This window comes from Neophocaena asiaeorientalis, unplaced genomic scaffold (genome assembly GCF_003031525.2).
Source record: "Neophocaena asiaeorientalis asiaeorientalis breed wild unplaced genomic scaffold, Neophocaena_asiaeorientalis_V1.1 scaffold743, whole genome shotgun sequence".
Taxonomy (NCBI): domain Eukaryota; kingdom Metazoa; phylum Chordata; class Mammalia; order Artiodactyla; family Phocoenidae; genus Neophocaena; species Neophocaena asiaeorientalis.
In genome coordinates this window covers 73,119-101,024 of record NW_020174055.1, presented here as the reverse complement: position 1 = coordinate 101,024, position 27,906 = coordinate 73,119, and the positions used below count along the sequence as shown (strand labels likewise).

The 27,906-nt window shown below is 35.2% G+C and overlaps 1 protein-coding gene across 1 annotated transcript in view; it reads left to right on the top strand.

Annotated features, from left to right (window-relative positions):
• IREB2 (iron responsive element binding protein 2) overlaps nt 1–26,014 on the top strand; it is a 49,689-nt gene extending 23,675 nt beyond the window's left edge. Inside the window, exons 6-22 of the mRNA XM_024754301.1 lie at nt 762–831; nt 1,326–1,509; nt 2,562–2,701; nt 5,179–5,350; nt 7,286–7,386; nt 9,424–9,540; nt 10,600–10,759; nt 11,551–11,686; nt 12,859–12,943; nt 13,307–13,463; nt 13,777–13,901; nt 15,965–16,069; nt 16,166–16,308; nt 18,962–19,109; nt 19,195–19,317; nt 21,998–22,183; nt 22,898–26,014. Coding sequence (XP_024610069.1) covers nt 762–831; nt 1,326–1,509; nt 2,562–2,701; nt 5,179–5,350; nt 7,286–7,386; nt 9,424–9,540; nt 10,600–10,759; nt 11,551–11,686; nt 12,859–12,943; nt 13,307–13,463; nt 13,777–13,901; nt 15,965–16,069; nt 16,166–16,308; nt 18,962–19,109; nt 19,195–19,317; nt 21,998–22,183; nt 22,898–23,008 — 2,263 coding nt within the window. The 3' untranslated portion in view covers nt 23,009–26,014. The remainder of the gene's footprint in view (nt 1–761; nt 832–1,325; nt 1,510–2,561; nt 2,702–5,178; nt 5,351–7,285; nt 7,387–9,423; nt 9,541–10,599; nt 10,760–11,550; nt 11,687–12,858; nt 12,944–13,306; nt 13,464–13,776; nt 13,902–15,964; nt 16,070–16,165; nt 16,309–18,961; nt 19,110–19,194; nt 19,318–21,997; nt 22,184–22,897) is intronic.
• Nucleotides 26,015–27,906: the final 1,892 nt, after the last annotated feature.

Below are 27,906 nucleotides of genomic sequence, written 5' to 3'. Positions count from 1 at the left end.
AATTATCTGGACCCTGGAGGACATGTATAATTTAAGTTATATTGATATTCTAGTCAACACTTAAATCACCAGCTGGCAAGTGAAATAAACAACTTAAAGCTGTTAGAAATAATTTTTTTTTAAATATCCATTAGATAAAAATAGCTTCCTAAAAATGGCACTATGTTTACTGCTTGGCAGTGAATTGTTTTTATCTCTTAGTTTACATAATTCATGTAAAATAGATTTATAATCCATTTAAAGTAAAATGCTACTTTATATAAAATAGAACCTTCCATTTTGGGTGAGATGAATTTAAAATTTTTACCAAAAGCTCTTTTTAAACTATAAAGTGATATTGAGTTGTTTGTCATTGCTACATTGTGATAATCAACAAGTATCTCCTAGTTTAACTGGTACTAGAGTTAAGTGGGTGGAGATGTACATGCTTATTTTTCATTAAGCTATAACCCTTCTTTTTCCTTGCAGTGGAAAATCCAACAAAGGTTACCATGCTACTTTTAATATTTTAGCCAAATCTCACAGTGTTACATGTTAAGTACAGTTTGGGACACTGGTGTGGACCATGGCTTAAATAATAAGTCCTTGCAGTAGCTTTCTAGTGTTACTTAAAGCAGAGCTTCCTTGTTGAAAAGAAAATAACTGATTCTGAGAAGTCTAGTAAACTGCTATTCCCAGAATTTTTAAAATATGTAGACTTAGAAACAAGGCAAGTCTTTTCTGTAATACATATATTTAATGCCAGTTCTTCTTCTTTTTAGACCTGAAACAGTATTAAAAAATCAAGAAGTAGAATTTGGCAGAAATCGAGAGAGGCTTCAATTTTTCAAGGTATAAATGACTGGGGGGAAATTTTTTAATAGGAGTTTATGAAATATTGAAAGGTTTGATTCTTATATCTTTAGAAGTTTTTAAACACTAGCAGTAGAACCCTTTTTTACTTTTTTCCTTCAAATAAAATCTTAATCAGAAACGCTAGTGTATAACAAAATATTAAAAACAGTGGCTCTAATTCAAGTGAGCTTGGAGGGTCTTCTACTTGGGCCTACCCCTTTTCCCATCCCTGAGAATCCTTGGAATGTAGTTGAAAGCTACTGTTTATCTGGACTATTGGAACATTTTTCTTTGACTTAATTTTGTTTTAATCTGCAAAATGAATATATTTAGGTTTAGTATCTGTGTATTTGTTTTTATGTACTGTAAACTTTGACCATGATGAACATTGGTAAAATATTTTTAGTGTCAGTATTTATTTATATGTTGATTATGAGGCAAATTCAGATATATGCTAACAGTTGGATTTCTTAAATTTAAATAAAATACAGTGGAGTTCAAGAGTTTTTAAGAATGTGGCTGTAATCCCTCCTGGAACTGGAATGGCTCATCAAGTAAACTTAGAGTATTTGTCGAGAGTGGTTTTTGAAGAAAAGGACCTCCTCTTTCCGGACAGTGTCATTGGCACAGATTCTCATATAACCATGGTGAATGGTTTGGGGATTCTGGGGTGGGGTAAGTAAATGACTATATTTAATTCTTTGGGGGAGAGGATGTCAGGAAATTTATAAAAGAACATAAATAGCAGGGTCTTTATAGCCTCTTTGAGGCTGTTTTTTCACGTATAACAGCAGGAGCAAAAGTAAATCTTAATTCAAGTGTTTGTGGACAGTGTGGTATAAGAGAGAATTTATGAAAAGAAATGTGGACCATGCCCAGCACAGCACTACCATTTGTGGAGTGGTTAGTGATGATGATGATGATGTCTGTGAAGGTGATGTGCTTACTCCCTTATTTAAAGTCCTTCAGTGGCTTCTCCTAGCGTTCTTTGTAAATCCAGATTTCTTCATGTTTTTTTTGTGTGTGTGGTACGCGGGCCTCTCACTGTTGTGGCTTCTCCCGTTGCGGAGCACAGGCTCCGGACACGCAGGCTCGGCGGCCATGGCTCACGGGCCCAGCCACTCCGCGGCATGTGGGATCCTCATGCCGCGGACCGGGGCACAAACCCGTGTCCCCTGCATCAGCAGGTGGACTCTCAACCACTGCACCACCAGGGAAGCCCCCTCTTCATGTTTTTTATAGGGCCCATCACAACCTGTTGCCTCTTTAGCCATTTACCCAAACACATCTTTTATTTACCCGAGTGGGTTGTGCTATTGCACCTCACGGCTTGCATCAGCTATTCCCTCTGGCAGAGTGCATGTACTCTTTTATAGGGTGCTATAATTGTTGGCTTTTTGTCTTTATCATTAGACTGAGCTTCTTGAGGTTGACAGGGGCTGGGTTCTATTCATACTGTATCTTGAGCATAGCATAGTATCTAGCATAATAGATACTAAATGTTTTCTGAATTTAAAATAAAGGTAAAAATCAGTTTTTTCCAACCATATGAGTGGAGTCATTCTTTTCAGAAGACTTGAGTGCCATATCTACAGTAATAGCATTATAGTAATTCTGTGCAAGGTACTGTGTAAGACAAGCTTGTGAAACACCTAGAGATTTAGATGTTACAAAGATAAATTATCTTTAAATGTGCTATACTCATATACCTGTCTTTATTACATTAGGGGTTGGAGGTATTGAAACAGAAGCAGTCATGCTTGGTCTGCCAGCTTCTCTTACTTTACCAGAGGTGGTTGGATGTGAATTAACTGGCTCATCGAATCCTTTTGTTACATCCATAGATGTTGTTCTTGGCATTACAAAGGTAAGTTAAAATTTTGCTAGCTGTATAACTTAGTGGACATGATTTTTTTTGTAAGTAGAAGAGCCCCATAAGGGCAGGGATTTGGGTTCATCAGCTCATCCTCAGCACTGTGATGTTATTAGCTATGTCATCATAGTTATCATCATAGTAATAATAGCAAATTTTAACCCTTTATACTAGTAAGTACAAAACAGTTTGTTGTGTCATTGTTCTCTTGACATGTTAACTCATTTATTCCTCATTACAAGCCTATGAGATTGTTACTTTTGCCATCCTTATTTTAATTCTGTGAAAACTGAGACACAGTAAGGTTTAATGACTTAACCAGAGGGTCATAGGGCTGAATGGTCAGTGTAGAACAAGGTTTCCCACCCAGGCAGTCAGGTTCTTAAGTCCATGCTCTTAACCATTATGCCTTATTGCCTCAGTGAATGTTTGTTGCCTTTGTGAATTTAAAAAAAAAAAAAAAAAGTCATATTTAGGAAATGTCTAATTGCATCTCCTTTAATTTGACAAATTTGAATCATTTGTCCCCTGAAAACTATTACTGTATTAGTACTTTAAAAAATATAGGCTGTAAAAATATGGTAGTGTCAAATTTTTCTATTGGCTATTTTAACATTTAAAAAAAAAGTCACTCTGCTGTACACCTGAAACTAACACAACATTGTAAATCCACTATACTTCAATTAAAAATAAAAAGAAATGATAAAAGTATTATATAGAAACTTTTTCTCTGAATTTTTAAAATATTAGCTGCATGCGTTTAATATATGTACTGTAGGGTTTCCTAAAGACAATAATTTGTAACTCTCCATCCTAAATTTCTAGTTTTCACTAACTTTATTGTAATGATTAAGTCCCATTTCGTTAAATGAATGAACCTGGGAAATGTTCCACAAATAATTCCAATTTGGATCCCAGCGTCTCAGCATTTTCTGTTAGGTTACTGGTCTGAAGGCTTTCAGAATACTCGGCAGGGAAAGTAAATGGTATTGCCTCCCTCTCACCATTTAGTATTGATCCCTCTTCCCTAATTAGAAAAAAATTGACATCTTGCAGAAATGATTGATTCAGTGTGTGGTACCAAAAGATCAAGAAGTTAAATAGAGAATTGAAGGCTTATTCCTACAGGAAAAGGGATAGCCCATTATAATTTTAGAAAAATCAATTCTTTTCCTTCACACATCCTGAAAATTAATGGTGCTTTTTAGATTCCTCCAGCTATATTTTTTCTTAACAATGTTCTACGTATACTTTTGACATTTTGGCTTATTGATGCAAAAATTAAATTTATTATGTAGGTGTACCTTTTTGATTATTTTGTCCCATATTTGAGGTCCTGTTCTATTCATGATCTTTGTAGGATTAATCATATATTGTTTTTCAAAATGTATATTGTGGTACCTCATTAATTTGGGGAAAGCAGCATTTGGCTTGCCGTATCTAATCTATATGGCTCTTATCCTCAAAAATAAAACAGTGAAAATTAGGAAACATCTCTCTTTTAGGGTTGAGTTTCTGCATCTATAAAACGTTTGGATTAAGTGATCCTTAGCACTTATAAAATGTTAGAGCTTAATGTTATTCATAGGTTGAATGTTGTTTCATACATCGTCACTGTGCTGAGCAGTCCCTCTATACCATTCTGACACCATTTTAAAATTGAGAGAAGGTGGGTAGCTGTTTTGGTTACTTAAAAATGAGTAATAAGAAAAATGATTTTAGAAGGAATTAAGTTTGAGGCCACATGTTAAATCCTATCAAAATGAAATTTACCTAGGGGGACTTCCCTGGTGGTCCAGTGGTTAAGGCTTCGCCTTCTAGTGCAGGGGGTGCGGGTTCAATCCCTGGTCAGGGAGCTAAGATCCCACGTGCATCGTGGCCAAAAAACCCAAAAACAAAACAGAAGCTGTATTGTAACAAATTCAATAAAGATTTTAAAAATGGTCCCCATCAAAAACAAAATATCTTTTAAAAAGAAGAAATTTACCTATAATTAGTGATGCTGTAAATATTTGGATCAGTAGTTGGAATTCGAAGAATTTTTATAGCAGTATATAATTTTTTGAATTTAAATACACAGTTTCATCAGTATATTAGTATTTCACTAAATCTAAGATGCCATCATTGGTTAGAAGCACCACTGTTTTATGTGCTGCTAAGAAAGAAAGAAGACTGCCAGCTAACAGACACACCATAGAGTCTAAGGTATATGCTGATTTCAGAGACATTAAAATGGGAATCTTAGCCATTTTGAACTTTCAAGCCCTTTTTTACCCTAATAGTAACATTTGACCACTCTTCTATTGACTGTTTACCTTAAAATACCTGGAAAACCAGAATGAGTTGATGTTTCATAAAAATAACAGAGGACCTCTTTCACTGTCAGTAGTAATGGATTAAAAATTAGATTTTATAGTTTTCAGAAAATCCATGCTAATTTTGTGTGTGTTTCTATGTATCTCTTTATATAGCACCTCAGACAAGTAGGAGTGGCTGGAAAGTTTGTTGAGTTTTTTGGAAGTGGAGTTTCACAGTTATCTATAGTAGATCGAACTACAATAGCAAACATGTGTCCAGAATATGGTGCTATCCTCAGCTTTTTCCCTGTTGACAATGTGACATTAAAACATTTAGAACATACAGGTAAGAACGTATAAGATCACTAGGATAAATGTGTTACATTTCCAATGTGTCTATCTGAAATATTGTATAATAAATTACTACCTTGTACATGTTATTTAATGTTCATGAAATTGTCTTATTTTAAAACAGCAGCTTTGAAATAAACTGCATCAGATGTGTTTAAAGAGTGTTGTGTCCTCAAACCCTAGTCCACTGTAACCCGTTTACAGCAGTTTAGAGGAGTTATTCAAACTGCTGATCTTTGCCTCACGTTTTCCCAATAATTAATAACGGATACCTCCACCCTGTTAGTGATCAGAGGTTGCAGTTTAATGGAAGTCAGGCTTGCGCACATTTACAGCTGTTCTCTTCTACATCCAGGAAGAGAGGAGCCAAGAGACAGAGTTTGGGAACCAGTGCTCTATCTAAAGAATAAGCACATAATTTTGTGAAAAGCAGCATAGGGTTACAGGTTCCAAATTCTTATTGTAGCCTGATTAACTAGGAACTTCGACCACTCTTCTGTTGACTAATATAGAAAATACTTGCAAAACCAGAATGTGTTGGTTTTATAAGAGCCCTATTCTTTAAAAAGCAGGGTCTCTTTATTTGATCCACTTCTTTTTTTAAGAGATCATTACTGAACTACTAATCTCATCATAAGTATATTGGGGAGATATATCCTAGTATTCTTTAGTTTGGGGGCAGATTATGATAAGTCAAATGGCAAAATGGATGACTGGTCCTTTGGAACCTTGGAAGGAATGGTCCTCATAGAATACAGAGTTTTCTCTAAACTGGATTTTGGGTGGCAGAATGTTCAAGAGAGAAATGCCTTATTCCTTACATATTGATATTAATTAATGTCATAATGATCTGTCACTGTGTAACAAATTGTCCTAAAACTTAGTGGCTTAAAACAGCAATAATCATTTATTGCTGCATAGTTTCAGTGGGTCAGTAATTCATACAGGTACAGATTGTCTCTGCTTCATGATGTCTGGAGCCTCAACTGCAAGACTTAAAGGCTAGGGCCAGGAATCCTGAAGGTTTGTTCACTTGAATGTCTGGCAGTGAATGCTGGGCGTCAGCTGGGAACTCAGCTGGGACTGTCAGCCAGAACACCTATTTATGGTTTCTGAATATATAATCTGGGCTTTCTTACATGGTGGCTTTTCAAGGGTTGGTAACCTGAGAGAGCAGGGGTGTAGGGGGTTGGGGAGAGAGAAGGTACATGCCAGTTAACCAGCTAGCCGGCTAGAAATTACATTGCTTAGGTTTAAGGGGAATGAACGTAGATTCTACCTCTTGATGGATGAATGTCAATGTCACATTGTAAGAGAACATGTAACTTGGGATAGATATTGTTGTGGCAATCATTGGCAAATATAATCTGCCACAGTTACTTACTTCTCATCAGGCTTACAGATAACTACCAGAGTGTTTAATTGGAAACTTTATTGTTAACATCTAAGTTCTTTTAATTTCTGGAAGATCTTCTTAAATCTCTATCCTGCTCTGTAAAACTATTCTTAACTTTCATTTACTTTATTCTTTCATTTTGACTATTATATTAATGTTGCTTATTGTTTAGGGAAAGTAATGAATTTCATCTTTCATGGTGGCTAGTGATTTATTATGTTGAATTTTGTTATTGGCTTTTCTCTTGGAAACAATATTTTTGTGAGTTTTATATAACTGGCTCAGTATTTCTGATCTTGCCTGTGATTGAGTAACTTTTAAAAGGGGGGGTTCTGGTATGTATTTTATAAAGTGTTTTCATGAAGGGTAAAATTTTTACTATTGAGAATAATATCAATTTGTAAAGAAATCTTTTCTGAGTGCTTAGTAATAAGTAATATTTGTTTCTTGCTCATCACTGAAATTCGGCATCGTTACCCCCAAAGATTTAAAAATTTCTGAAAGGATTTTTATTGTTGTTAATCATCTTTTTAGGTTTTGACAAAGCCAAACTCAAGTCAATGGAAACATACCTTAAAGCTGTGAAATTGTTTCGAAATGACCAGGATAACTCAAGAGAACCTGAGTATTCCCAGGTATATACACAGTAACCCACCTAATAGTAGTTAAGACTGTAAATTCTGGAGCCTGACCACCTGGGTTTGAATCCCACCTCTAAGACTTACCAGCTATACAACCTGGGCACTTTTTTAACCTTTTTGCCTCAGTTTCCTCATCTCTGAAATATGAAGATAATATCTACCTCATAGGATTCTTAAGAGGTTAAGTACAAATTCATTATGACAGTTGCAAGCACATAGTAAGTCCTCAATAAATGATAGCTGTTATTATTTAAGAAGTTAATGTTGTGACCCAACTCTGATTTTATTCATTAATTTTACATAAATTTATATTACAGTAAATTTTGTGACATTTTTATCAAGTCTCGATTTTTAGTATTAAAATATAAAATTGACTCAATTTATCAGTCTAATTTTTTTCTATTTTAGGATAAGAATACTATAATCTACTCCCCAAATATCAATTTTGATGATGTTTGCACCTGGTTAATATCTATACTTTGTAAAAAAATCCACCATTATGAAGGGGATATACAGTTATGTGATCTTAAATGTTAAAGATATTTTTACAGTCTAAGTAAATATTTCTTTCTTTTGGAAATTTATATTGAAGTAGGTAGAATTCACTTTCAGGAAAGTTGTAATAAAATTCACTTTCTAGAAGTGTGTCAGGGATCTAAATCAACTTGGTGTTATCATTGGTATGGTTAACTGTTAAGCTCTTTTTCTTGAGAAATCCATTTTCTCACCCAGCTTTATTTTTCCTCACAGCTTGTATCCCTGCCTGATACCTGTCAATTTGTATAATTATTTGCCTGTCTTTCCCTCACTAGAAAGAATACAAGTAGGCTCCATGAGGACAGGAGCTTCACCTGCTTTGTTTGGCACTCTGTCCCAAGCTCCTAGAAGAGTGCGTGGCACATAGTGGATGTTCAGTAACATGTTAGGTGAATAAGTGAATACATATAGTATATTGAGTGCCATATAGAACCCATAGGAATTGAATTTGTGTGACGTTCTGGGCAAATCTTCTAACTTCTCTGATTATTTTCTGGTCCCTTTCAGCACCATTTATCAAATCTAGTGCTCTGTCCACATTTTTTTTAAAAAGGGAAAGAATAAGAACAATTAAATGGAAACATTTTGGTGGTATAATGAAATGGAATAAATGTGCCTATTAAAAACCTGACCAGATAGATAAGAAATAAAACTAAAATTCACCAGGATGTTGATTTCAAGAGAAACTAATACATACACAGACTAGGATCACCTGGATCCATGAAATAAAAGTGTAGGAAGAGCAGGTGTTGCAGTGTGCTCAACCAGAATAAACAGGGCTGTTAAATAATGATGAAAGCCACAGTGAAAAAAATTTGTTTGAATTGATTATACACAAATAAAATGTACATAGGGAAATGGTAGAAATACCAGAAGAAATTAATAGGAACCTAGCTGGGAGGTGGAATTTTTATAAAATATGATTTTTTTAAAACCAAGGAATAAAAGCATGGTCTGCAGGGGCCTGGCTAGCTAAACTAGAACCAGGAGTAGAAAAACCCTTTCTGCTGCGTCCCCTAAGCACCCTCTATTGACCAGACTTAACATTGTACAAGCTAAGAAAGGAGAAATGTTTACTAAGCCCACCTCTGTTATCACAGAGCAGGCAAAGAAGGATGAATTTGGAGCTCAGAAGCAATAAACTTAGCTGGCACAGGCATCTATCTACTTTATCATCAGGCATGTGTGAAGACAGTGTTATCTTTGTGGGAAAAAACCATTTGAGGGGAAAAAATTTTATATAGACTGTATGGTTGGTGTTGTGCTAGTTTGCATACTGGTCTGCTAGTCTTTTAGCAAATTTTTATATATTATGTTTCATAAATTAAATGGAGTTGTTTTAAAATATTTCTTGGGAGTGTATATCACCATTAAAACAAATTGCATTAAAACAAATGTGAGCATATTCATTCTGCATCAGAAAGTAGTACTCATGTTGGAATCTGTACTTACGAATTCTAATTACTTTTCTCCCTCTTTTGTCTCATTTCCTAGGTGATCCAGATTAATCTGAATTCAATAGTTCCATCTGTCAGTGGTCCAAAAAGACCTCAAGATAGAGTTGCTTTGACAGATATGAAAAGTGATTTCCAAGCTTGCTTAAATGAAAAGGTAGATTACCTTATTTGTCAATACACTTTGTGCTAAGTAAGTAGTGAAGAACTAGCAGGATGGCCCATGAACTCAATCAACTGCTGTATTTTTATGTTATTGGCACACACCAGCAGCCCCCTCCTTTGCCTCTGTCCAAAGTGCAAGTCAGACATTTCATGAGCTTGTTCCCAGATCCACTGTGAGGACCAGAGGTTGATTGGGTATATTTAAATAAAAATTTAAAGTTAAAAATAGAGTTTCTCGGTCATGATAGCCTCATTTCAAGTTGAATAGGTACATGTGGCTGTGGCTCTTGTATTGGACCGCATAACTATTGAATATTTACATCATCACAGAAAGTTCTGTTGGGCAGCACTGCTCTAGACTTTTGTGATTTCCCAGACTAGGACAAAACCACTACACTGTTGTGATTACTCTCTTAAAGTCTGGTAAATTAACTAAATACCAAGTGACCTCTTTGACTTTCAGGGTTTGTACTTCCCGTCTTGAGAATCATGGCTTCAATCTTGTCACTTTTTCTATTCTGAGAACTAGTAGCTGGCTTTTCAGAGCCTGCCTTTTTTCTTTTTTTTTTTTGAGGAAAATGTCAAACTTCTACAGGAATAAAATAGTGTAATGAATTCCTGTGTCCCTCACTTGAACAATTACTAACTCATAACCCATCTTGCTTCATCTGTTCTACATACATATAGACACACAGGATCATTTTGAAGCAAATGTTCAAGGCCATTTTTAACAGAAAATGTTTGTACCATCTCTTGAGAATTACTGTTAAGTAGGAATGAATAAAGAACAGCAAAGCCAAATAAGATCTGGATCATGAGTAGTTGGCTGGACTCAGTAGATAAAAGCTTAGGAACACCACCAGACTCCTGTCATGATTATTCAAATTCATGCTTCAGCTGAATTATAACTACTGAATGACATGGAACTTCAGCATCACTCATAAATAGTCAGAACTTATCAAAAGTCAAGGGTCTGCCATATTTTCTACCAGTCTTTTTTTCTATACATATCCAGAATATTTAGTTTATATTTATGTGCAAATTTGTATAGGTTGGATTTAAAGGCTTCCAAATTGCAGCTGAAAAGCAAAATGATATCGTCTCTATTCATTATGAAGGAAGTGAATATAAGCTGTCTCATGGATCTGTGGTCATTGCTGCCGTTATCAGTTGTACCAATAATTGCAATCCATCTGTCATGCTCGCTGCAGGTAGGTTGTGGTTTATAGCCATACATTTTCTGTTATATTCACATTCTGTTTCTTAGATTATGCATGAGTATTGATGCCTGTGTTTGATATTGAGAACCTGAGTTTTTAATTAGGTTTTAAGGAGCCTAAGTTTGATTTATGTTATTAATTTTGTTTTTATTACAAAGAAGGTGAATTTTTAAAATTATAACACGTATCTATGAGCTTTAGGTTGTATCTGGTTTTTCTGTCAATTTAGAAGTATAGTTAATTAACAGATCTTTTGATCTACTAGACATTTACCATAGCAGTGTATTAGATTCAGTTGAGACACAAAGGAAGTAAAAGATTATTGACAAGGAATATAAATGAACTCAATTGTATGTACATGGAGCAATTCATTAATCGTATAAAATCAAGTATAATAAATGTTAAATTGCTATTAGTTCATTATGATTATAGCATTTAAAATGGTTCATTTAATGATATGCGTTACATGTGTACATGATGTTATTATATATCCTTTTCCATTTGTGTGCATGATGCCATATCAGATCGTATATTAATAATTTATAATGTAAAAGTTAGTATATCTACCACAATTTTTTATTTGTTTTAAATGAAACAAATCAGTAGAATAAAGTGAACAAAATAATGACAGTAAGTGTGTGAATTTTAGACTTTTACCCTAACCTGTATTGGAGATGACCTGTAAAATAGACCATAAACTCTTTCTTACTTCCTACTTTAATATGAGGGAAAGAGGGAGAGAAACATTGCCATAATAAATTATTGTTTATTTACTGTTGCAGGTCTTTTGGCTAAAAAAGCTGTTGAAGCTGGTCTGCATGTTAAACCTTATATAAGAACAAGTTTATCTCCAGGCAGTGGGATGGTTACACATTACCTCAGTTCAAGTGGAGTATTACCATATCTTAGTAAGCTCGGGTAAGTGATGGTTACCACTCTTTATATTGACATTGGTATTCAGCAGTGATTGAAACTACTTGTTAGGACCTTTCGTATACAAAAAGAAGATAGAAAAAAACGCTTTAGTTCTACTTGTTGCCTTGCCATTACCACAAAATCTTTGAGGCCGTTTCACTCAGCAGACATTTACTAGGCATATTCAATGAGCAGCAAGGCATTGTGTTGGCTACAAAGAAGTAGATGTGATCTCTAATTTAAAGATGGAAACACAAGACAAACAAGTAAAACCAAGTAACAGTGACAGACAGGTAAGGGATGGTACCAAGTACTGCATAATTTGCATGAGTCATGTAGATCATCAGTTTTCAGAACAGAGTAAGATATAGGTTGCATTATTAACTGAATAAATTGTCTTAATTGAGGTTTTGTGAGATTATTATATCCATTAAGCATAGGTTAAGTTGTCCCTGAACTTTGGAGAAAATAACTTATATTGTTTATGTACTCAAAAAAATAATTGATGCTAGCTGTGTTTTCACTGTGTATTTTGGAACATAGTGTCTTATGTAAATCAATTCTTTTGCAAAACTGCCAAGTTTTAGGTTTTTTTCTTTGTTTAGAAGAGCAGCTGAAAGTAATTTTGAGGATTATACCTGTAATTTTTAAGTTATATCATCTTGGAGTTTTTGTCAGGAGCTTTTCTTGGGTTTAGTTGCTTGAGAATTAAAAGATTACTCCTATCAGAGTACCCAATTACAGTGCCTCTATGGGGGCCTTTGGTCGGATTGTTGCAGCCAGGTCCTCTTGATATTTGACAGTTTAAACCCCTTTGGAGGACAGTATAATACCGATTTTTTGAACGGTCATGTTATATTCCTAGCGAGTAGTATCTGAAGAATTTTCTTGCGTAGTGTGATAAGTTTTGTGTCAGATTTAGTTAACCAAATTTAACTAGGGAGTGTCCTAAGTATCAGGGCTCTTCAGAGGTTTGCATTCAGTACAGATAGCATGGCTGAGGGTCAGACTTGATTGCTCAAAAGCTGTGAAATGAACATGTTGATGAAGGTTCCTGTGTTGTGAATATTCTCTTCAGCAATCTTACTACAGTGATGGAAATGAAAGATAAGACTTGTTCTTTCTTTACAAATGTTGTGATTTTCTGTCCAATCCATTTATTTTTTGAAATGCAGATTTGAAATAGTTGGCTATGGATGTTCAACATGTGTGGGAAATACAGCACCCTTATCAGAAGCAGTTTTAAATGCAGTAAAACAGGTAAACTGTGTGGATCAGTAAGACATCCAAATGGTTTTTCCTAACTGTATTTCACTATTATCAAAAATATATATTAATGTATTTATATTTCTGTAGTCCTTGCATCTCTTGGGAAGAGTAACCTATCAATCATAAAATGATTCTTTGAAGTCATTTTTAGAACCTTGAACTAATTCCTTAATAGTGTAGGAATTATTTTAGTTTATTTACAGTATTGATAGTTCTGTACCTAATAATTGGAAATAATGCTTTTGGTTATCATGCCCTCAGAAGTGTAATATTTGAGATTTCTTATATGTGATTATCGAAATTTGTACCATCTCTTGAATTGAATATATTCATTTGTGTTTTTTGTTTTTTCAGGGTGATTTGGTTACTTGTGGAGTTTTATCTGGAAATAAAAATTTTGAAGGTCGTCTTTGTGATTGTGTTCGTGCCAATTACCTTGCCTCTCCACCCTTAGTGGTAGCTTATGCCATAGCAGGCACAGTGAATATAGATTTCCAGACGGAGCCTTTAGGTATCTTTTCCTTTATATGTATACATATATACCTGCACACACTTTTTTCCCCAAAAATTGTACTTTGGAAATGTTTCCTAGACTGTTCATTTGTTGAATTATTTCAGGAAATCTTATCACGATGCATTATTAATTTTTGATTCATATGAAGAATGTATAATGTGCAAGTAATTCATTCTTTGAGCTGCTTACACACCTGAAGCACTCTTGTTGAATAATATACTTGGTTTCTGTGATGTGTCTTTGAAAAGATGTGAACATTTTGAGGGAGTTACTTTTTATATTAAATTTCATATGAAAAATTTTTAACCAGGTACTGACCCTACTGGCAGGAATATTTACCTACATGATATTTGGCCTAGTCGAGAAGAAGTTCATCAGATAGAGGAAGAACATGTTGTATTATCCATGTTTAAAGCATTAAAAGAGAAGACAGAGGTAAGACTCTCATTTGTTTCTTAAAAGGTTTAATAAAGTAGCAGTGTTTCTTTATTTCATGTATCTTTCTGAATAGAATCAAAATTAAAATTACATTATCTTGAATACACAGTTTTTAATGAGTGACATTTTGTATCTGGAATCTCTGGTATCTAAGAGTATCAGAATTGATTTATTTACTCATTAGAAATGTATAGCAAACATTTATATTTGGCATTCTGAACATGGACACAGTTCATAGAAAATGCCCTTGTTGTTGTTCCCATTCAAATGGTTCAAAATTCAAAAGAAATAAGAGCAGACATTGAAATCTCCCTGCCACCCATTCCTTAGCCATCTACTTTATCTCCTCAAAGGCAACCAGTTACGTGTTTCTTAAGCATCGTTCCAGAGATGTCTTGTGTATCTAGAAGCTAATACATACATTCACACTTTTTAAAAAGAACTTAGAATATAAATAGAGCAAAAATGATAGTTATTCACTTAACAAATATTTATTTATTTATTTATTATTTTATTTATTTTGTGTGTGTGTGGTACGCGGGCCTCTCACTGTTGTGGCCTCTCCATTGCGGAGCACAGGCTCCGGACACGCAGGCTCAGTGGCCACGGCTCACGGGCCTAGCCGCTCCGCGGCATGTGGGATCTTCCCGGACCAGGGCATGAACCCGTGTTTCCTGCATCGGCAGGTGGACTCTCAACCACTGCGCCACCAGGGAAGCCCAACAAATATTTATTGAGACCCTAGTATGTGCCAGGCACTCTTCTAGCTGTTTGGAATATATCAGTGAAGAAAACACAAAGTTCTCAAGGGGAGAGGCAGATAGTAAACTGTAGACAGAATAATTAGGTAAATTACACAATATGTTAAAAAGTAATGAGTGCTGTAGAAAATTACAGAACAGGGTAAAGAGAACCAATTGTGTAAAATTTGGGGAGTAGATTGCAGTTTTATATAGGATAGTTGAAAACATGGTATTTGAGCAAAGTTTTGAAGGAGGTGAACAAGTTAGTCATATATCTGAACAAAGAACAGGGCTTGGGCTTCCCTGGTGGCACAGTGGTTGAGAGTCCACCTGCTGATGCAGGGGACACGGGTTCGTGCCCTGGTCCGGGAAGATCCCACATGCCGTGGAGCCTGTGCGTCCAGAGCCTGTGCTCCGCAACGGGAGAAGCCACAACAGTGAGAGGCCCGCGTACCAAAAAAAAAAAAAAAAAAGAACAGGGCTTACCAGGTAGAGGGACCAGTGTAAAGGCCTTAAGGAGGGAATTGTAATGAAGGCAGTGTGACTAGAACATAGGAAGTAAGAAGGATCGTGGTAGAAAATGATGTCCAGATTACATAGGGAATTTTAGGCCATTATTAAAATTTAATCTTTTACTCTGAAGTGAGATGGGGAGCCATTGGAAGGTGTGGAACAGGAGTGTCATAATCAAAAAGATTACACTGTCTTTGAATTGAAACTATATTGGGGCAAGAGGGTTGGGTAATAAGGATAGAGTCAGGAGGACCTATTGTATATAGTAGTCCAAAGTAAAAAATGGTAATAGCATGGAACATTTGGGGTAGCAGTGGATGTGGTGAGTAATGGTGAGATTTTGAACATAGTTTGAAGGCAGGACTAATAATACAGTGATGTAGGACAAATATGTTGGGAAAAAAGAGGTTTTCTCCATGATAATATTCTTAAATATTAAAAGTATACCCCAAAACACGCTTAATGTTTTAAGTTAAGCAACATGTTTAGATCTTTCTAAATTCTTTAGCTTTTCTGGGGTTCTGTAAAGTCTTTCACATTCAGTTTGTATTGAAACTTAACTCTTAGGGCATTCCTGAAAATGTGGTGTGCTGGAATTCGATGTGCAAATTTTATCAATTCAGTCCAAAAATGTCATAATTTTATAGAATGCAGTATTTTAGCTTTCTTTCCAAATGGATGAGGCCTATTTTCTTTTTTTAATTCTAACCTAAGTACTATGTTAATTTCCTCATTTTCATAAACCTCTTTTTCTGACTCCATTTTATCTCTCTTTTGGTTTATCAACCAAAACCATATTCACAGATGGGAAATAAACGGTGGAATTCTTTAGAAGTACCAGATTCAGTTTTGTTTCCATGGGATTTAAAGTCTACTTATATCAGATGTCCTTCATTTTTTGATAAGCTTGTAAGTACTTTTTTACTATTTGATACTTAAAAAATTGTTTGAAGTTCAAAAAACCTCATGAAGAGTTAAATGCCTTAAACATTTTTTACCTTTTAGACCAAAGAGCCAGTTGCACTCCAGCCTATTGAAAATGCCCATGTCTTATTATATCTGGGAGACTCTGTCACGACAGATCATATATCACCTGCTGGAAGCATTGCTAGGAGTAGTCCTGCTGCTAAGTATTTGACAAACAGAGGGTATGTGTACATGGTTATAGGCTGTTTTTGTTTTATCTTTCTCATTAATTAAGAGGCTTTTACTGGTCATGTTCTTTTATCCAGTAAATTACATGCTATCATGGGTGTCTGATTGTGCATTTGACCTAAGCAATAACTGGGATACCTGTTGTACCTGCTTTTGCTTGTAACTTTAGAAATTGAAATTACTATTTTAAATTGAGCCCTAGTCCATTAAATAAACAACTAATTGGAAACAGGAGTTTTCTTTTTCAGTGCTACTTTGTTGAAAAGTCAGATTGGTTTGACCTACCAAATAAAGCCTGATGGTTCTAACCATCTTCCAGTGTTGGACTGCACAATTTAAATGTGTGTATTTTGGGCTATAAAATGTACTTGCGTGAGGCTAGGCTTGATCTGTATCAAATCAAAAGACAATGAATTTCTGCTTCTTGAGGGTGTAAAATTTCACAAGAATAATAAATGTGAATGTGAAGGAGATCATTTACATAGGATATATAAATCCAAAACTAGAAAGATTTTGTTTCATTTCTGTGTGATTAATAACGTAGAGTTGCTCGGTTACCAAAGAACTGTTTTGACACCAGAGACAAAATTTTGCTAAAGGTAGAATTTGTGGTATTGCTGCCTGATTAGCTTTTTGATGCTTGAGCTATGCAAATGATAAGACTTTTCATTGAAATATCTTATAAAAATCAGTGCTACATAGCTTTGTTTGACATGTAATACTGCATAGCTCTTACTATAATCTCATTAGTGCTATTGTGAAATCTGTGTTTGAATTTATTTTCTAGTTAATTGTAGTTTGGTGGGAATTAAAACACTTTTTGGTAGAAATTGCTAATAGCAACTCCATTTGGTGTAATTTGATGAAGATAAATCAGTTTGTTTTACACACGGCTTTTGTTCATAGTGGTGAGAAATAAAATAAGTTTTATTTCTCCCAAATATTTTTTAAAAGGTGATTTCCATCTTGGTCATAATTGTGACAAAGATTCCAACCCCCTCCCAAAGAAAAAGCCACCACTTCTCTCAAATACACCATTTTTATATTTATTGTAATTGCTGATATGGATTTCTTAGCACAGTTAATACCGTAGTTTTCGTCAGTTAAAAATTTTAGTTTTAAAGACACTCAAACCCCTCACCATCTCCATCCTGAAGTACAGTGTTCAAATGTACATCCTGAGATGAGATGTTTAAATTAGAAGAATATTTGTTGTCTTCACATAAAAGACCAAATTAGAGACTGATGGAAGTTGGTTGTTGATTGTTGAGATGCTTATGCTCAGTTTTCTCTTGTCCCCAAAAGATCATTTATATAGTAACAAATCCAGTAGCAATGAATACCCATAGCACACAGATAATGGTGTCTAAATACCAATTCTTAGGACAAGCAACCAATTCATCTTAGGGAAATGGTTGATTCCAGGTTTGGCCCTGGAAAATATACAAGATGATTCTAGATGTCTTATACCAAAAGCAAAGGAGCTATAGAGACTACCAAAGAGTGTCTTAATTCCCACCAAACTACAATTAACTTCCAGGCTTTCTGTCAAAAGGTCTCAGGAGCCAACTTGAATCTGTCACTGCTCAAAGATGGGACATGTTGAGCGTCAATAAAGAATATAACTGGAATGGGTTGAAACATAATATGTTTAAATCCATGAGTTCATAATAATACTAAAAGAGAAAAATTAAAAACTCCAAGTTACCTTTGGAAGATGATAGGAAACCATCTCATTATTTAACAATAAAGTCTTTTCTGTATGGAATGTATTTCATTATAACCAAATCATTGATGAAGGAAAGTTTGTCTTCATAGAAGTTTTCCAGCTAAAAAATGAAGAAGGAATAAGAGAAATAGAGTATCATCATTTTGCAGGCCCTAGTGTAGTCTAGACAATGATGATCAATCACTAGTAGCATTCCAGAAAGAGAAAACTGGGTATCATGTGCTCCTGATGGAAGTACGACCTATGCAGCATTGTTGCAAAAATTAAAAACCCAAACCTTGTCAAGTCACTAGATTTGACATCTGGTTAACAAGAAATACAGGAGGGAGAACAACATACAAAATGATACTGTGGAGATGCAGTCAGCATGGTCTAGATATAGGAAACTACACTACAAATGACCTAATTTCTTTAGCTAAAGTATAAGAGGGGACAAAAAAGAAGAGGGAACATATAGATTAAAAAAGACTTGAGATCAACTGGATGAATTTATAAACCATATTTGGACCTGATTGGAGCAAACCAACAACTAAAAAAGTCATAAGAAAACCAGGGACATTTGAATATTGACTGGCTAGCTGGTATTAAGTTCGGAGGGTTTTGTCTGTAACAAGGTAGTATTTTTAAGTCCGTATCTTTTAGAGAAACATACTGAAATGTATACAGTTAAAATATGATATCTGAGTTTTCTTCAGAACAGTCTAATGGAGGATGATTATAGAAGAAACAAAGATTCCATGAATTGATTATTGTAGAGTAGTGATAGGCTTCTGGGCATTCACTGTTCTGTTTTCTCTACTTCTGTGCATGCTTGAAATTTTCCATAATAAAAAAGTGTTTATGAGTAAGTTTTACAATTTAATAATGTGATTATCTTCCATCTAAAATAAAAACTAACTTTCATAACTTCGTTGCAGCCTTACCCCTCGTGAATTCAACTCTTACGGAGCCCGAAGAGGTAATGATGCTGTGATGACAAGAGGCACTTTCGCAAATATCAAGCTTTTTAATAAGTTTATTGGAAAACCAGCTCCCAAAACAGTTCATTTTCCATCAGGACAGACGGTAAGGATGTATACAGAGTATTTAGGCAGTTGCTAACTAGATCAAAATTTGTATTAAAATTTCTTATGTTTGTTTTAATCTACAGCTAGATGTATTTGAGGCTGCAGAGCTGTACCAGAAGGAAGGTATCCCACTGATTATTTTAGCAGGGAAGAAATATGGTTCAGGAAATTCAAGAGATTGGGCTGCCAAAGGACCGTACTTGCTGGTATTGATTCTTAAATTTTATCTTAAACTTCAAAGAGTTTTAAATATTCCCTTTTGTCAGTAACATCCTGTCAAAGTTCATTTTGTTCACTTAGACTTTGTATGCCTACTTGGATCTCATCTGTGGGTATTTTTAAGTGACCTTACATAATACGTTGTACTAATCTAGTTGCATTTTAATACTCTGAATTTAATTAAACTTACATCAGTCTTACTTGTGAAAATAAATGTGGTAGAGGGAAAGGATATTCTGTCTTAAATTATTGCTTTATAATAATAATTATACCCATTGGTAGTTTTACTTGCCCCCTTTTCATTTAATTTTCTCTGATTTGCTCCATCAAAGGTTAACGACTCAGAGATAGTGGGCCACATTTTACTTTTATCTTTTTCCTAATAGGTGATATTGGTCCCTGGCTGTCTGCTAGGAAGACATTTCTGTTGAAACTGTTTCCTTGTTGAAGAGCAAATAGGGAATCTGTTGGAGAGAATAGTCCTGTGACGTGTGCTCTCTGCCATTTCATACTCATACTGTGCTTCTCTTTACAATTGTAGTTGTTGAAGAGGCTGGTCAAAATACAGCCCTCACAGCTATCATAATCATACAAACGTCATTTGTTTTGAATCTTTAATTCCCCTCCCCCTTAAAATGTAAATACTCTAAGGAATTGTGAGAATAAGTCTAATTCTTTTGTCTTCGTAAGATAATAATTTTAAGTACCAACATACTTCAGAGATACTCCAGTTTCGGTTCTTCACCACTGCAAGAAAGTGATTATCACACTAAAGCGAGCTGCACAAGTTTTTTGGTTTCCCAGTGCATATAAAAAGTTATGTTTACACTGTACTGTAGTCTATTAAGTGTGCAACAGCATATCTAAAAAAAATTGTACATACTTTAATTAAAAAATACTTCATTGCTAAAAAATGCTAACCATCATCTGAGCCTTCAGCAAGTCGTATAGTAACATCAAAGATCACTTGTCACAGATGGGCTTCCCTGGTGGCGCAGTGGTTGAGAGTCCGCCTGCCAATGCAGGGGACACGGGTTCGTGCCCTGGTCCGGGAAGATCCCACATGCCGTGAAGCGGCTGGGCCCGTGAGCCATGGCCGCTGAGCCTGCGCGTCCGGAGCCTGTGCTCCGCAACGGGAGAGGCCACAGCAGTGAGAGGCCCGCGTACCGCAAAAAAAAAAAAGATCACTTGTCACACATCACCATAACAAATAAAATAATAATGAAAACATTTGAAATATTACAAGAATTACCAAAATGTGACACACACATGAAGTGAGCAAATGCTGTTGGAAAAATGGAGGCTGTAGACTTGCTTGACACAGCATTGCCAAAAAACTTCAATTTGTTAAAAAACACAGTAGCTGCAAAGCTCAATAAAATCAAGGTATGTCTATATCGTGAATATTAATTATAGGTATAGGTTCCCATCTTTTCCTCAAGTTTTTTAAACTTTTTGTTTTGTTGTTGCGGGCTTTCCTCATACAGCTGTTGATCCTTGGCTGTCCATTCAGTTAGACATTAAAAAGCTGATTACAAGCTATAGTTGTGAGCTACGTTTTGTTAGTGGGCCTTACTAATGATAAGCTACCTTTTTCATTGAGATAGCCCTATATGTTAGTATCTGTAAATATTTTCTCTGGGCCATTCAGTGAGACCCATTGAAGAAACAGACTTACTCCCCCCATCTCTGATAGTATTCTCACCCAGACTTCCCGTGAGCCTAGTGTTCCTCTTCAGTCTAGAGCATCCATCCTCTATAGGGTGATGGCACTCCCAAGGGGTGCAACAAAATCTTACTCCTCTTATGTATGAAGTATAGATATACATATACATATATAAACAGATACACAGTATATTTGTGACATTAAATTTGGGGGGTGGTGGGCAATGAGGAGGAAGATGTGATTAGAAGGGAAATGTCTAAAACTCCTTAGGAGGATAATAATGAAGAAGAGTAGAGAAACATGGGTCTTTAGCTGATTTTGTTCGGAGAATAGCGTCCTCTCTTGTGTGGGAACTGAGCTGGAGATCTTACTGCTTTTTATAGACTTCTAACTACTATCCCAGTGTTCTGAGAACCTCATGCCTCTGAGTCTCAAGCCTTTTCTAGGTTCTTTGTTGCAAATTGACTCAAATCTTACTGGTATCACCCTAGTTTCAGTTTATCAGTTTGTAGTTTCAACATTGTCTGCTAAGTCAGTTACCTGTCTCTGTTTTCTAAATATTTATAGAATTTGCACATCCTATTCCCTTTGTTGCTATGGGTTTACACTTCTTTATTCTTTTATTTTAGTGGCAATTTAAAAGGGAGTTTTGATGAACACATATGTTAGATCTACCATAATTAAACAGAAATCCTCCTGAGCCCTTTTTGAGTTTAAAGCAGCCGCCCCCAATTATAGAGAGCGCTTACTATATGGTAGGCACTGGCAGTACTTAACCCTGGAGTGGCCGAGGGGCAGTTAGGAGTTAAGAAGCTACTTAGAGAAAAATAACCTATAAAAGATTTCTTTAAACACTTTGATATAACATTGACCTTTAGTATGGGGTGTTGGGTTTAAAGTTTTTACAGAAAAGCCAAAAGTAGAATTTTTTTCCTTTTAAAATGCTCAGTAAAGCAACTTTCAGAGATGAATGGAGGAAATAAAATGCATGTTTGTTACAGGGTGTGAAAGCTGTTTTGGCTGAAAGTTATGAAAAAATTCACAAGGATCATTTGATTGGAATTGGCATAGCTCCACTTCAGTTCCTTCCAGGAGAAAATGCAGATTCTTTGGGCCTCTCTGGCAGAGAAACATTTTCTTTGACATTTCCTGAAGAACTGTCTCCTGGAGTTACATTAAATATAAAGGTATATCTAAAATTCTCAAATATATGATTGTGTACTATATATTTAAATAGATGGTTGTAAATTGAGTAAGAAACAATTACTGTAAATTGCATACTAATGTCAGTTAGTGAACAAGTTGTAGTTTGAGAAGGCTCTGTTTTCTCTGTACTTAAACCGATGTTAATGTAGTTGATGTTCTCCGAGGAAAAGTAGAAAACACTGTATACTTAGTCCAGAAGGAAGACATGGACTTCCAATTACACACGTTAACTTCCTTTTCCTCGTTATCAGCTCTCTCTGTCCTGATCTAATTTTATCCCAGGCACGTACACCACTTTAGGAGAAGCCAAAATTGAGTGTGCAGGGTTAGAATAACACAGACTTTACAACCAAGAAGAAAGGAAAAAGTAGCAATATTATATGCGATGAATATTTAATTTAACATAAAATGACCATGAGTAACAACTTCCCTAATTAGTAAGTCAATATCTAAATCATTTGATTTAATGTTTTAGGTGATGCGATACTTGTTATTTAGAATTAGGGACTAAAATAACATGTTTTTCTACTTAGGTGTGAAGCCTGTGGTTTGGTATCTTAGGTGTTTTCAAGCAGGAGAAATGTTTCTCAGACAATATGAGTATAGTCATTGAATATGAAGACAGATGGTCTTAACCACTAAGTAAAACTTTGTAGATTTTACCACTCATGTGAGATGTTTTTGTTTGTTTAAAGACAAGCACTGGAAAAGTATTCAGCGTGATTGCTTCCTTTGAAAATGATGTGGAAATAACATTGTTCAAACATGGAGGATTATTAAACTTTGTGGCAAGAAAATTCTCATAGTATCTACTCACCATGGATACCTTTCATAACTGGTAACTGCAAACAAAGCCTTTTGTGCTGGACCCAGGAATCCTTACCATGGAGCTGCAGGTAGTCCCAGTATGCTCACTTATCTCATCCATGGATGTAAATGATTATGAATCAACGTAGTGACTGAAATGAAATCTTCTTGATTTTAAATAATATACGAATGGTGCTATTAACATTGCTAAAATCAGCGTGTGAAGTGTGTTGTGGAAGAGGCCTGTAAGTATGGGGGGGTATTTTATCAGACCATTTTGTAAATAAAGGCAGAATTTGAACTTGTGTTAAAGATTCTTATATGAGTAACCTTCCTGAAGTCTTTTGTTTAGTTTTGCACCTATAAAACTGTATACTACTGTTTGTTGGTTTAAGAGTAGCAGATTGAAATATAACAAGCCAGATAACTTTAAAATTGTGGAAGGTGAAATCTGATTTATAAGTGGATTTTCAGATATATTCGTTCCTTTTCAGAATTGAGTTGCACATAGTTGTCATTCTTAGTTTGTAATATAAGCCAGGGTTATCCTACGTCTCAGTCTAACTGCAAGGGATAGAACCTGCCCCATACACAATCATTCTGTCCAACCCAGCCAAGGTTTCCTCCACATCAGAAGGTGGACTGTTACAGAATACAATTGATCGCGTAGCACCATGTATTGGCAGTGAAAATATGTATCACATATGCAGCCCTTAATTTTTCAGTAATTTGCTGCTGTGACCCTGGCAAGCCTCAGATGGCATTATATCAATTGGATTATTTTGCTCACTCTGTGTGATACTGTAACTTCCTATAACCTAATATTTTAGGTATTATTAACTAAAATTCCACACTCATTTATGGTTGCTAAAGAGAACTTTAATCATTAAACGCTAACATGATTTCCTCTAGATTTTAAAATTATCCACCCTAAATTATATGGTTGCTCAACCCTAAACAGTTTTTAAATGTTGGTTACTTCCTAATTATTTAAATCGATTTCCTGTCATTTTGAATCATTTTACCTGGGAAGCATGATACTATTAATTATGTATGCTTTTGCTAACCGTCAGGATAAAACACTTAAGTTATTGCTGTCTGAATACTGTATTTTCTCTATTTGCATGTCTATTTATCACATCAAATGTTATGTCAACAAGAAGTTTGTCAACTTTTAAGAAAAAGGTTGGATAATTAATTCCAAAAAGTCCTATACCTTTTTTTTTTAATTAAGAAATTAAACTTAGCAGGCAGAAGGTTAATTGTAGTGATTTTTTTTCCCACATGGAGATCATCATATGACCTAGTTAAGTTACTGCAATTCAGAATTAGCTCACATTGCACAGAATAAAGAATTGTTTTAAGCTAAAATGCTGAAATTACCAAACCAGTGGGTAAAGACCACTGAGAACTTTGCACATAATCAAATCATACAATCTTTTGAAAATATTCTGCAAATATGTATTTAGACAATTAGATGGACTAGAGTTTGCAAAATGATTTCCCTTTTATTTAAATTTTTTATAAATATTTTCTTTGATACTTTCAAATCACATGTTCTTGATATTTTATAATGCTGTGTATTTGTCAGTGCATATGTTTTTAATTTACATGAAAACGTGAATTAGGGATGGAGAATTTACAAGTTGAACATTAAAATATCTGTTACAGGCTTTGAAGAAATGATAATCCAGATTGTTACGTGTGGGGAAAACATCTGTTTCATTTTTAAGCCATACTATAATATAATATGTAACCTATGGGCAGAGGCCTAGGCATCATCATAAACAGCACATCTAGGAGATGAAGAGATGATAAAGCTAGCCAGCTGTGAATTAAGCATTTAAATTTCCAGTCTACCTAGTCCAGTAATAATACAAGCAGATCTTGTATTTCAGGAACAAAATCAAGGTTCTCTTAATCTCTTGCTTATATACAATGAACCAAAAAGCTTGGTAAGCAATGGCTATCAATTTGTGAGGAGAGTCATGGATGTGTGTCCCAAAGCATACCTATATTTCTGCCTCCAGCCAAATTCTGTGTTTGCAAAAATGTGGCCCCTGTTGGTTTTTATTGTTTTACTTATCTCCTTTGTTGAATATATCTGGATAATTTGGTGTTCTAAAACGAATACACAAATACTGTGGCAGGAAGTATAATAGGCCCCTTAGAGAAGCAAATTAGTGTTGTGAATTTAAAAGTACAATTTCAAAGGTCATTATCAACAGCAGCATTTTTGTTATATTTTAAGAAACATTATGCTACATACCATTGCCATATGTCATGCCTTTGGGTTGCTAATCGCTGAAAATGTCATCCAGTCACTGAATTGCCGTTAGTATACCTAAGAAGTTTCCAAGATGACAGTTGTTACTTCCTGTTTTATCTCCAAGCTGACATTTGAATGAGAGGTATTAGACTCCCTTTAGCTAAATTGCTCAGTTTTTCACTGGGAATCAAACTTCAGTGGTACTAAAGGACAAAAAGTACAGCTAAGACCTAAATCAGAATTCTCGTTGTTTGCATATATGGTAACAGTGTTGTGTGCATTTGCCTTCTCAGTGTTGAGTGAGAGGATGAGGAGAAATTATTTGACATTTTTCTGTGGTTGAATTAAAAGACACCTTTCTTTTGCCTTTAGGTTTAGGAGAAAGTGCTAAGATACTGGATGTTGACCCTATCTTAGTTTGATTTGGAGTTATAAAAGAGAGGGGAAGGAGGTGGACTTAGTCTTCTTTAGTGACTTTTCCCCTAAAGTGTGATAGTGCTGATGTTTCTATCAGTTTTACAGATAGTATGTAATTATGAAACCATATATCTCACTTAAGTAAATATAAATCATTGTCTATTATTTAAAGCCAACAAAACAGTATAACAGTTTTAAGTTCAATAATTTTAAGTATTGTATAGAAATATATTGGAGGCAAAGTTCAGTTGATGACAATTGTGTATATGTTACTGATGCTGTAAATTATTTTTAATAAAGAAAATTGTATTATCACATATTTGACTCTTGTTATAAAATATTTTGTGGTAATTGAAAAATAAAATATGATAACTTAAAAAGAAATAGGATACCATCCAGAAATTCCTCTTCAAACATGTTAGTTAAATGTTCAGACATTAGTTATTCCCAATATAACTGCCAAAATGAGAATGAAAACCAAGATAAAGTTTGCAGTAGGAATAGTCTCGAGGAAGCAGTAAGTAAAGTTGAACTTGATTCAAGGGTTGTTCCAACAGGTACTTAGATTCATGGAATAACATTTTTAGAGTTGAAAAGACTAATCTCTCACCCAAAGCAGGATCCCTTGTCTACATAACATCTAACTGGGCGACCTTTTCTTGAACATTCAAGAGATGGGAGACTGTGCTAGGCAGCCCATTCTGATGAATAAGTTGGACCCTCCACAAGTTGCCCTGAACATAACCTCCATACTCTAGATCTTTTTTTATGGAGGTAATTTATGTTAAAGTGAACATTTAGGACTGAATTCGTCTCATGCTACAAAGTTGTGTATTACAGGAGGAAAGGGCCTTTTCTTGATGGATGCAGGATGGAGGTGCTATGTTTTCATGAGCCTCTATGCTTTAGGACCAGCTGGTGGTGTCACTTCCTCTTTCCACTGGCTATTCATCAGCGCTCTCTTGAAGCAAGTCATCTGGAGCCAGGAGCCAGGGCCATGAGCCTCTAAAGTAATGTTTTGTAAGTATGGTCAGCTGCCCACTGATCTAAAAATATCTGCCCTTTCTCCCACTCTTAATAGCAACCTAAATGAGTAATTGAAATCTACTAAAATTTGGTATTCATAAACTAAAATTAGTACATTATTAGTTTTCTAAGGATTCCAATTCAGTATCCTAAGACTTATTTGCTTTACAATATCAACACAGACACATGGTGATAGTTTGAATATCCGGAGTTTTCAAGGAAGCCTAGTGCAACACCAGTGTTGCGTTTTCTTAGTTTATGGTTTTCACTTGATGCCACTTTTGCTTTTTAATGATAAGTTTAGCTTCAGCTTGTTTTAATTTGATATGAGTTGTTTGGCTGGTAAGTTTTCCAAAATATCAGATTATAAAGCTTGTGTTTAGTATACAAAAAGGGAACATTTATTGCAGAAGCAGATGTAATCCCCACAGAATTTGCTTGTGTAATGACAATTGTGTTGTCTCTGTGAATTTTGTGTTTACATGATGATGGCACTGAATTTTTAGCCTTTTAAACAACCTGCAATATATAGTTGTATCATAAAACTAGTGGGCTATTATGTTTTATAGGACGTTTTATAATATAAAATCATATCTATAATCTCACTCTTCAGATTGTTCATTTTGTTTCACTCCAATTTTTGATCACTAAACTCTTTGAGAGCCAATACCTAAGTACCCTAGTGGCCAGGTGGAGAAGGAAAAAACTTGTTAATACAACAGTGACGTGACATTTCTTGTCTATCAGATTGGTGGAACTTTTTTCATTATCATGGTATCCAATATTGGCATTACTGAGGAAAAACATGATTTGGTAGCATGTATTAAGAGCCTTAGAAATGTTCATTCTCTTAGACCCAGTAATATGGCTGAGCAGTGTATCTTAAAGACATTAACCAGATCAGTAGAGGTGGAATAGTGAGAGGGTGGAGAGAATTCAGGACCTGCCTGAGGGAAGAGAATGCAGAGGGGCCTAACAAGGCCATTGGGAGTCAGGTTCTGGTTACAGATAATCCAAATCAAAGTTTTTCTTTGACACCCTAAAGGAATGAGACATCAAGAATGCCGCCCTGGGGCTGTAAGAAAGCCCTGCTACTTGGAAATTAGAAGTGAAGCAGATAAGAAGCATATCTAAAGGGAGAAAAGAGGTGATCTCTCAATAGGTGGTTGATAGCGGTTTGGGAAA